The sequence below is a fragment of the Arachis ipaensis genome, chromosome B1 (assembly GCF_059453495.1).
Source record: "Arachis ipaensis isolate K30076 ecotype BB chromosome B1, ASM5945349v1, whole genome shotgun sequence".
Lineage (NCBI taxonomy): Eukaryota > Viridiplantae > Streptophyta > Magnoliopsida > Fabales > Fabaceae > Arachis > Arachis ipaensis.
The window spans coordinates 96,158,855-96,170,619 of NC_142436.1; the positions used below are offsets into that span (position 1 = coordinate 96,158,855).

Here is an 11,765-nt window from a genome sequence, read left to right on the forward strand (position 1 = left end):
CGTTCCTTACCTTGGGAACGTGTGATGGTTTTTTAATGCCCCATTAATTCTTTTAATGTTCCGTTTCCTTCGCCTCCCGCTTTCTCATTTCTGTTTCTTTTTTCTCTTTGCTCGTTGTAACTTCCCCCTTTCTCTTTTATTCTTCTATTTCGTTCGTGCCTCTTCATTATCTGGCCCCCAAGTTTTCACGTCTTCGTGCCTTCCTTGGAGTGGTTGTTGGTGTGGGCTCACCGTCCGTCCTCATCACCTTTCTTACTTTTATAGGTTGGTCCTCTTTTCTTCTTCTTTCTTCTCGCATTTTTGAGAAGTTTTGATCTTGCTTGGTTTCATGTTAAAAAGCTTGAATCTTTTCTGTGTTTGTCGTGCATCTGCTTATTACTATAATGTGTGCTCTGGGAGTGTCTTTGATTTTGAATGATCCTTCTGCATTTAGGGTTTTTGCATGCCGTTTATTGTTTCCAGTTTGTGTCCTTTGATATGAACTGCATGTCGTTGCTGAGGCTTTTGAATCTACTTGCTTCTAAAAAAGATTGCTCCTTTGATGACTTTCTCCATGTTGGTAGTTTTCTTTGCTGATAAATTTGTAGATTTTTTGATGGCTTGCTTTGATTTTCTTCTCGTGTCGTTGCTTGTTTGGAAGGGGATTATTTTTCTTTGCTGAGAGTTTTGTTGGGATGTAGCCTTGTAGACTTTTTCTGAGTCCTTTCTCTGTCCCTGCCTCCAAAGGATGTCCCTGGACCTTAGCGTATGTCCTGGGGTTTTTCCTTTTACTGTTTGTATGCTTGAGTCATGTTTTGTCCGAGCTGATTTCTTTTTTGCCCGAGCTATTTTGGTTGGTAATCTATTTTCTTTTTCTGGCTGTAGGACTAGTTGACCATGTCTTCTTGCAAAAATATTGTCATGACGTCTTCCAAGGTTCCTGAGGGTATGTCCGACTGGCTGGACTCCCTCGTCCTGATGTGTGTTTCTGTAGTTAATTCTGAATTCTGTGCAGAGCTTAGAAAACATCATCGAATCTGTAATAGTAGAGATTAGGAGAACAACTATGAATTGGTAGTGCCTGATTCTAATGAAAGGGTTTGCTTCCCTGTTCTGACCCAGGGGGGCAGTGCCCCTTCTTTTATGTGTACGACTTCTTTTTTAGCCAAATGAACATCACCCTTCCTTTCACCCCCTTTGAGACAGACCTGTTGTGGTCGTGTAACGTAGCTTCATCCGAACTCGTGGGGCTTTATCAAGATATTTCAGTTGCTTTGTCAAGAATTTGATGTAAAACCTTTTCAAGCTCTCTTCCTTTATCTCTTTGTGTTGACCAATCCTGGGACTACCAAAAAGAAAGCTTCTTGGATTTCTTTTAGGTCTGCCCAAGGACACAAAGTTTTTTCTATGTATCTTGAGTCTTTTAGGGATTTTAAGAATTACTTTTTTAAGGTCCGAGCTGTTGAAGGAACTCGACCTTTCTTTTTGGATGAGAATGGCGAGCCCAGCTTTCCTTTAGAAGGCAAAGGAATGTAGTGGTGTCTAGGTACACTTGGGAGAAGTTGGATGAGATTGAGCAAGCTTTTGTAACTATGTTGGAAGAGAACTAGGGGCAGCCTCCCCATCTTGATACTAAGAAATTTTTTTAGGAAATCCTTTACTTCTCCGAGCTGAACTGGGTAGGGGTCGACTTCCTTCATATTTGTCGTACTTGTTTATTTTTTTGAGCTCATCCCTTTTCCTTCCAGCTTATAACTTGGTTTCTTGTGTATTTTCAGAGATGATTAAAAACAACGAATCCATGAAGGCCTTTAAGAAGGAGAGCATAGCTACAGCAGCGCAGCACATCTCGGGTAAAGTTGCTGGGGAAGGATTTTCCCAGGTTCCTCCGAAGAAGCCTATTTTGAATACTGCTGGGCCGAGGAAGATGATTCCTACGCCTCAGGTCCGCTTAGTTGATCCCCCCCAGACTTCTACTGCTACCTCTTCTCTATCTGCCGGCCCTCTTCCCAAAAGACAAAGGACTGTGGAACCTTTTAATCTGGATGCTCCTGACTTTGATGCTATTGGTTTTGTTGATCAACAGATTGCTCCTTACGGTGTTATTCCTACTGACGATGTCTCCCTTCTTCGCCATTTGGATTTCATCACTCGGAGTAGTATTAAGATGGCTCATATGGGAGCAGCTTTATATCAGACTGCTCAAGATCTTCCCATTCATGCAACCAAAGCTTTTATGGATGAGGCCAAATCAGATTTTGACCAGATTAAGGGATTGAAGGAGGAGCTTGAGGTGAAGGTGGCGAAGCTGGAAAAAGAGTTAGAGGGTGAGAAGACTCGGACTATTGCTGCTGTGGCTTCTGCAAAGTTGGCTAAGGATATGGCGCTGAAGCATAAGGAGAGCTATGTCTTGACTTATAGGGAGATGATGGACCTTAGGGAGAGTTTAGAATCAGTTCGGGCTGATTATGCCGAACTCTAGGGTCATCTCGTAGGCAGTGTGAATGCTGCTTACGAGAATTTGAAGGATCAGGTTCGAATTCTTGCGCCCGAGCTCGACGTAACCCAGTTTAGCTTGGACAACATTGTAAGAGATGGTAAGATTGTCCCTGATGACCCTAATGATGATGATGATGAGGTCGACCCTCCTCCTGTACCGTTTGCCAAACCCTCTGCTGCCCCGCCTTCCTCAACTCCAGCAGCTGAAGTCGGTTAGCCCGAGTCCGATCCTAACATCCAGATCCTGAACTGGGATGATGGGACGGTAGATGCGATACCACGTCAGACTCGGCCTCCTTCACCCCGAGATGCTGCTACTGGGAAGTCTTTGGATCCTTTATAATTTTTCTCTGACATATTATGTACAACCCGATCTGTTGCTTTTTAAACTTTTATTTCTGTAATTGGTGGTTTGCCCGACTTTGGATACTTTCGTTGCTTTTCCTTTAGCAACCTTATTTTGAAAAAATAAAGTAGTTTCGAGCTCTTGGGGTCGGCTTCAAGCGGCTTCTTGAGTCTATTTATCATAGTAGTCTTGTTTTTTGCGATATGCTTGTCGATTGCTTGTTTTAGCACTCTTCAGGGTGTTGGAATCTTGTTTTCCGACCTCCTTTGATTGCCTTTGTACTTTTAATACTTGTAGTTTTTCTAGGTCCAATTTGGAGTCCCTTGTGGCACATCTCTTCTGTCGATCGATGTCTTTGAATTATTTTTAGTAATCCTTTTAGGTTTACTTCTTATACTTCTGTAGCTTTGGTCCGACTTCTTCATCTCGGTTTGTCTAAAGTTATTTCTAGTAATCCATTTTATTTAGGTCTTTTTTATGGATTACTTTTTATAACTTTGTAGGTTTGTTTGGGCTGACTTCCTCATGCCAATCCTTTCTTTCTAAGTTATTTCTAGTAATCCATTTTGTTTGGACCTTTCAGATCTCTTTTTATGGATTACTTTTATAACTTTGTGATTTTATTGGGCCGACCTCATCATGTCAGTCTCTTCAAAGTTATTTCTAGTAATCCATTTCATTTGGACCCTTGTCAGGTCTCTTTTATGGATTACTTTTATAACTTTGTGATTTTGTTGGGCCGACTTCATCATGTCGGTCCCTTCTAAGTTATTTCTAGTAATCCATTTCATTTGGACCCTTGTCAGGTCTCTTTTATGGATTACTTTTACAACTTTGTGATTTTGTTAGGCCGACTTCATCATGTCAGTCCCTTCTAAGTTATTTCTAGTAATCCTCTTTTTTAGGGGTGGCTAGGCCTCTTTCTAGGGATTTACTTTTTATAACTTTGGTTATTGTGGTCGACTGGTCCGACTTCTTTACGTCGGTCCGTCTTTAAGTTATTTTTAGCAACCCATTTTTATTAAGACCTCGTCAGGTCCTTTCCTATGGATCACTTTCGATAACTTCTTGCATTATTCTGTTTTTGCCGCTTTTCATCTTTGCCGATTTTGTAGAAATTGAGTTTGATCCTTGTTTGGTCGACCTTTTGATGAATTTGGTTTTCATCTTTGTTGGTCTTTATCGTGATCGAGCAGTGAATTTAATTTTCACTTTCTGCCGATCCGTAGATTTGTAATCGGGCGATGAATTTTTTGCATTTCAGATTAATGCGTCTTGATAAGAGCATTTGTAGAAAATCTTCTTAAGTTGCAGGTGTGCCATGACCTTGGAAGCTCTCGCCCTTCGAGTTCGGTCAACCTGTAGTAGCCCTTTCCGAGTACTTCTACGACTTGGTAGGGTCCTTTCTAATTTGCTGCCAGCTTTCCTTCTCCAGGTCAATTTGTTTCGATATCATTTCGAATTAGGACGAGGTCGTTCTCGGCAAAACCTCGCTGTACTACCTTTAGGTTGTATCTTGAGGCCATTCGACGTTTTAATGCCTCTTCCTTGATCTGAGCTCTTTCTCGGATTTCTAGAAGTAGGTCGAGTTCTTCTTTTTGAAGTTGGGAGTTGGCCTCTTCACTATAGTGGATTACTGATGAGCGGATAATTTATACGCTTTTTAGCATTGTTTTTAGTATGTTTTTAGTAGGATCTAGTTACTTTTAGGGATGTTTTCATTAGTTTTTATGTTAAATTTACATTTCTGGACTCTACTATGAGTTTGTGTGTTTTTCTGTGATTTCAGGTATTTTCTGGCTGAAATTGAGGGACTTGAGCAAAAATCAGATTCAGAGGTTGAAGAAGGACTGCTGATGCTGTTGGATTCTGACCTCCCCGCACTCAAAGTAGATTTTCTGGAGCTACAGAACTCGAAATGGCGCGCTTCTAATTGCGTTGGAAAGTAGACTTTCAGGGCTTTCCAGCAATATATAATAGTCCATACTTTGGCCAAGAATAGATGACGTAAACTGGCGTTCAACGCCAGCTTTCTGCCCAAATCTGGCGTCCAGCGCCAGAAAAGGAGCCAAAACCAGAGTTGAACGCCCAAACTAGCACAAAAGCTGGCGTTCAACTCCAAGAAGGACCTCTACACGTGCAACACTCAAGCTAAGCCCAAACACACACCAAGTGGGCCCAGAAAGTGGATTTATGCATCAATTACTTACTCATGTAAACCCTAGTAGCTAGTTTATTATAAATAGGACCTTTTACTATTGTATTAGGTATCCTTGATCAGTTGTATGCTATCTTAGATCACAATTGAGGGCTGGCCTCTCGGCCAAGCCTGCACTTTCCCTTATGTATTTTTAACGGTAGAGTTTTTACACTCCATAGATTAAGGTGTGGAGCTCTGCTGTTCCTCAAAGATTAATGCAAAGTACTCCTGTTTTCTATTCAATTCATCTTATTTCGCTTCTAAGATATCCATTCGCACCCAAGAACGTGATGAAGGTGATGATTATGTGTGACGCTCATCACCATTCTCCCCTATGAACACGTGCCTGACAAACACTTCTGTTTTACATGAAATAAGCTAGAATGAATATCTCTTAGATCTCCTAATCAGAATCTTCGTGGTGTACACTAGAATGATGGCGGCATTCAAGAGAATTCGGAAAGTCTAAACCTTGTCTGTGGTATTCCGAGTAGGATTCAATGATTGAATGACTGTGACGAGCTTCAAACTCGCGAGTGCTGGGCGTTAGTGACAGACGCAAAAGGAGGGTGAATCCTATTCCAGCATGATCGAGAACCGACAGATGATTAGCCGTGCTGTGACAGAGCATGTGAGCATATTTTTCACTGAGAGGAGGGGATGTAGCCACTGACAACGGTGATGCCCTTGCATAAAGCCAGCCATGGAAAGGAGTAAGACTGATTGGATGAAGATAGCAAGAAAGCAGAGGTTCAGAGGAACGAAAAGTATCTCCAGTCACTTATCTGAAATTCCTACCAATGATTTACATAAGTACCTCTATCCCTATTCTATTATTTATTATTCGAAAACATCATTATCAATTTATATATGCCTGACTGAGATTTGCAAGGTGACCATAGCTTGCTTCATACCAACAATCTCCGTGGGATTCGACCCTTACTCACGTAAGGTATTTCTTGGACGACCCAGTGCACTTGCTGGTTAGTTGTATCGAAGTTGTGAACCATGGTATTGGCACCATGTTCTTGGCGCCATTGCCAGGGAAAGAAAGAGCCATGAATTTTACATAATTAAGGTGTAATCACGATTACGCGTTCCAAGTTGCTCACGTTGCCAGGGATTGTTTGAGCCTGGACATCACAATTTCGTGCACCAAGTTTTTGGTGCCGTTGCCGGGGATTGTTCGAGTTTTCGGCAAGCTTTTGGTCCGGTAACATCAGTGCCAAGTTCGATCCGGCAACAACACCATGTTTTTGGTGCCGTTGCCGGGGATTGTTTGAGTTTGGACAACTAACGGTTCATCTTGTTGCTCAGATTAGGTAATTTTCTTTTTATTTTATTTTCAAAAATTTTTCAAAAATATTTCAAAATCTTCTCATCTGTTTTCGAAAAAAATAAAAATGTTTTCAAAAAATTTTTATTCAAAATTTTTAAGAATGAATTCTAGTGTTTCATGAAGCATGCTGAAGCCTGGCTGGCTGTAAAGCCATGTCTAATTCCTTTGGGAATGAGTATGTCAGGCATGTCATGTCTGAATTACATGCTGAAGCTTGGCTGGCCATTGGCCATGTCTAGTGTTTTGGACCGGAGCTTTCGTTGAAAGCTTGGCTGGCTAGTGAGCCATGTCTAATTCCTGGACTGAAGCTTCAGACTAAGAATGCAAGATTCCTGGAATTCATATTAAAAATTTTGGAATCCTTATTTTTCTTTTTTCATATAATTTTCGAAAAAATCCAAAAAAAATTTGAAAATCATAAAAATAAAAAAAAAAATTTTTTTGTTTCTTGTTTGAGTCTTGAGTCATATCATAAGTTTGGTGTCACTTGCATATGCATCTTGCATTTTTCGAAAATTTCATGCATTCATAGTGTTCTTCATGATCTTCAAGTTGTTCTTGGTAAGTCTTCTTGTTTGATCTTGATGATTTTTTGTTTTGTGTTGCATAGTGTTTTTCATATGCATTCTTGAATTCTTAGTGTCTAAGCATTAAAGAATTCTAAGTTTGGTGTCTTGCATGTTTTCTTTGCATTAAAAATTTTTCAAAAATATGTTCTTGATGTTCATCATGACATTCATAGTGTTCTTGGTGTTCATCTTGACATTCATAGCATTCTTGCATGCATTCATTGTTTTGATCTAAAAATTTCATGCATTGCATCTTTTTAGTGTTTTTCTCTTGCATCATAAAAATTCAAAAATCAAAAAAATATGTTTCCCTTTTTCTCTCATCAAATTCGAAAATTTGGATTGACTTTTTCAAAAATTTTTAAAATCAAATTGTTTCTCATGAGTCAAATCAAATTTTCAATTTGAAAATCTTATCTTTTTCAAAATCTTTTTCAAAAATCAAATCTTTTTCAAAATTCTTAGTTATTTTCGGAAATTCTAAAAATATTTTTCAAAAATCTTTTTCTTATTTTTATACCAAATTTTCGAAAATAACATAATCAATTAATGTTTTGATTCAAAAATTTGAAGTTTGATACTTGCTTGTTAAGAAAGATTCAAACTTTAAGTTCTAGAATCATATCTTGTGATTTCTTGTGAATCAAGTCATTAATTGAGATTTTAAAAATCAAATCTTTTTCAAAATTAGTTTCTAAAATATCTTGTTATCTTATCTTTTTCAAAAATATCTTTTCAAAATATCTTTTCTAACTTCCTAACTTCTTATCTTTTCAAAATTTGTTTCAACTAACTAACTAACTTTTTGTTTGTTTCTTATCTTTTTCAAAACTACCTAACTAACTCTCTCTCTCTATTTTCGAAAATATCTTCCCCCTTTTTCAAAATTTCTTTTTAATTAACTATTATTTTAAATTTTAAATCTTAATTTTTGAAAAACTACTAACATTTTTCAAAAACCATTTTCGAAAATCACTAACTCTTTTTCAAAAATATTTTTCGAAAATTATCCCTCCCCCATCTTATTCTATTTATTCATTCATATCCTAACATCTCATCTCACATCTCTACCATCCTCACAGTTGTGTTTCTTCCATTATATTATATTCTTTGTCTCCCACTCTTCTTCTACTCACACAGGGATCCCTATACTGTGGTATAAAGGATCCATATTATTATTATTATTTTTCTGTGCCTTCTTCTTTGTCATATGAGCAGGAGTAAGGACAAGAACATTCTTGTTGAAGCAGATCCAGAACCTGAAAGGACCCTGAAAAGAAAATTAAGAGAAGCTAAATTAGAACAATCCAGAGATAACCTTTCAGAAATTTTCGAACAGGAAGAGGAGATGGCAGCCGAAAATAATAATAATGTAAGGAAGATGCTTGGTGACTTTACTGCACCTAATTCCAATTTACATGGAAGAAGCATCTCCATTCCTGCCATTGGAGCAAACAACTTTGAGCTGAAACCTCAATTAGTTTCTCTGATGCAGCAGAACTGCAAGTTTCATGGACTTCCATCTGAAGATCCTTTTCAGTTCTTAACTGAATTCTTGCAGATATGTGATACTGTTAAGACTAATGGAGTAGATCCTGAAGTCTACAGGCTCATGCTTTTCCCTTTTGCTGTAAGAGACAGAGCTAGATTATGGTTGGATTCTCAACCCAAAGACAGCCTGAACTCTTGGGATAAGCTGGTCACGGCTTTCTTAGCCAAGTACTTTCCTCCTCAAAAGCTGAGCAAGCTTAGAGCTGATGTTCAAACCTTCAGATAGAAAGAAGGTGAATCCCTCTATGAAGCTTGGGAAAGATACAAACAGTTGACCAAAAAGTGTCCCTGTGACATACTTTTAGAATGGACCATCCTGGATATATTCTATGATGGTTTATCTGAGCTATCAAAGATGTCACTGGACACTTCTGCAGGTGGATCCATTCACCTAAAGAAAACGCCTGCAGAAGCTCAAGAACTCATTGACATGGTTGCTAATAACCAGTTCATGTACACTTCTGAAAGGAATCCTGTGAGTAATGGGACGCCTATGAAGAAGGGAGTTCTTGAAGTTGATACTCTGAATGCCATATTGGCTCAGGATAAAATATTGACTCAGCAAGTCAATATGATCTCTCAGAGTCTGCATGGAATGCAAGCTGCATCCAACAGTACTCAAGAGGCTTCTTATGAAGAAGAAGCTTATGATCCTGAGAACCCTGCAATAGCAGAGGTGAATTACTTAGGTGAACCTTATGGAAACACCTATAACTCATCATGGAGAAATCATCCAAATTTCTCATGGAAGGATCAAAGGCCTCAACAAGGCTTTAATAATGGTGGAAGAAACAGGTTTAACAATAATAAACCTTTTCCATCATCCACTCAGCAACAGACAGAGAACTCTGAACAAAATGCTTCTAATTTAGCAAATCTAGTCTCTGATCTATCTAAGGCCACTGTAAGTTTCATGAATGAAACAAGGTCTTCCATTAGAAATTTGGAAGCACAAGTGGGCCAGCTGAGTAAAAGGATCACTGAAATCCCTCCTAGTACTCTCCCAAGCAATACAGAAGAGAACCCAAAAGGAGAGTGCAAGGCCATTGACATAAGCACCATGGCCGAACCTGTGAGGAGAGGAGAGGACGTGAATCCCAAGGAGGAAGACCTCCTGGGACGTCCAGTGATCAATAAGGAGCTCCCCTCTGAGGAACCAAAGGACTCTGAGGCTCATCTAGAGACCATAGAGATCCCATTGAACCTCCTTATGCCCTTCATGAGCTCTGATGAGTATTCCTCCTCTGAAGAGAATGAGGATGTTACTGAAGAGCAGACTGCCAAGTTTCTTGGTGCAATCATGAAGCTGAATGCCAAATTATTTCTTGGGAAGTTGAACCTCCCTTGTTCATCAATGAACTAAGTGATCTGGATCAACTGACATTGCCTTAGAAGAGACAGGATCCTGAAAAGTTCATAATACCCTGTACCATAGGCACCGTGATCTTTAAGGCTCTGTGTGACCTTGGTTCAGGAATAAACCTCATGCCCCTCTCTGTAATAGAGAAACTGGGAATCTATGGGGTGCAAGCTGCTAAAATCTCATTAGAGATGGCAGACAGTTCAAGAAAACAGGCTTATGGACAAGTTGAGGACGTGTTAGTAAAGGTTGAAGGCCTTTACATCCCTGCTGATTTCATAGTCCTGGATACTGGAAAGGAAGAGGATGAATCCATCATCCTAGGAAGACCTTTCCTGGCCACAGCAAGAGCTGTGATTGATGTAGACAGAGGTGAAATAGTCCTTCAATGGAATGAGGACTCCCTTGTGTTTAAAACTCAAGGATCTCCCTCTGCAACCATGGAGAGGAAGCAGAAAAAGCTTCTCTCAAAGCAGAGTCAACCAGAGCCCCCACAGTCAAACTCTAAGTTTGGTGTTGGGAGGCCACAACCAAACTCTAAGTTTGGTGTTGAACTCCCATATCCAAACTCTAAGTTTGGTGTTGGAGAGTCTCAACAAAGCTCTGCACATCTGTAAGGCTCCATGAGAGCCCACTGTCAAGCTATTGACATTAAAGAAGTGCTTGTTGGGAGGCAACCCAATGTTTATTTATCTAACTATATTTTTCTTGGTTATATGTCTTTATAGTTTCATCATCATGTGGAGTCACAAAATAAATAGAAAAATTGAAAACAGAATCAAAAACAGCAGAAGAAAAATCACACCCTGGAGGAGCATCTGTCTGGCGTTCAACGCCAGAACAGAGCATGGTGCTGGCGCTGAACGCCCAAAATGGGCAGCTTCTGGGCGCTGAACGCCAGAACAGGCATAGTTCTGGCGTTCAACGCCAGAAATGGCACACAAATGGGCGTTGAACGCCCAAAATGGCCACCAACCTGGCGCTGAACGCCCAGAGTTGTATGTAAAGGCATTTTTACATGCCTAATGGGTGCAGGGATGTAAATCCTTGAACACCTCAGGATCTGTGGACCCCACAGGTTCCACTCAGGATCTGTGGACCCACAGGATCCCCACCTACCTCCACTCACTTCTTCTCACCACTCTCTTTCACACAACCCTATAAACACTTTTCCCCAAAAAACTCTTCACCACTCACATCCATCCACTCTTCCCCATAAACCTACCTCATAAACTCCACCTACCTTCAAAAATTCAAAACCAATTTCCCACCCAAACCCACCCATATGGCCGAAACCTTTCCCCCCTCCCTTCCCTATATAAAGCCCTCCATTCTTCATCAAATTCACACAACACACCCCTCTACACTCCTCTTGGCCGAAACCACATCTCCCTCTCCCTCTCCATATTTCTTCTTCTTCTTCTTCTATTCTTTTGTTTATTTCTCGAGGGCGAGCAATATTCTAAGTTTGGTGTGGTAAAAGCATAAGTTTTGTTTTTCCATTACCATTGATGGCACCTAAGACCGGAGAATCCTCTAGAAAGGTGAAAGGGAAGACAAGAGCTTCCACATCCGAGTCATGGGAGATGGAAAGGTTCATCTCCAAAGCCCATCAAAACCACTTCTATGATGTTGTGGCCAAGAAGAAGGTGATCCCCGAGGTCCCTTTCAAACTCAAAAGAAATGAGTATCCGGAGATCCGACATGAAATTCAAAGAAGAGGTTGGGAAGTTCTAACAAATCCCATCCAACAAGTCGGCATCCTAATGGTTCAAGAGTTCTATGCCAATGCATGGATCACCAAGAACCATGATCAAAGTAAGAACCCGGATCCAAAGAACTATGTTACAATGGTTCGGGGGAAATACTTAGATTTTAGTCCGGAGAATGTGAGGTTGGCATTCAACTTGCCAAACATGGAA

The 11,765-nt window shown here is 40.0% G+C and overlaps 1 protein-coding gene across 1 annotated transcript; it reads left to right on the plus strand.

Annotated features, from left to right (window-relative positions):
- The first annotated feature begins 900 nt into the window (after positions 1–900).
- On the plus strand, positions 901–2,461 carry LOC148577557 (uncharacterized). The gene is made up of 2 exons (XM_088502895.1): positions 901–925; positions 1,758–2,461. The coding sequence occupies exons 1-2, from the start codon at positions 901–903 to the stop codon at positions 2,459–2,461; spliced, it is 729 nt and encodes a 242-aa protein (XP_088359021.1).
- Positions 2,462–11,765: the final 9,304 nt, after the last annotated feature.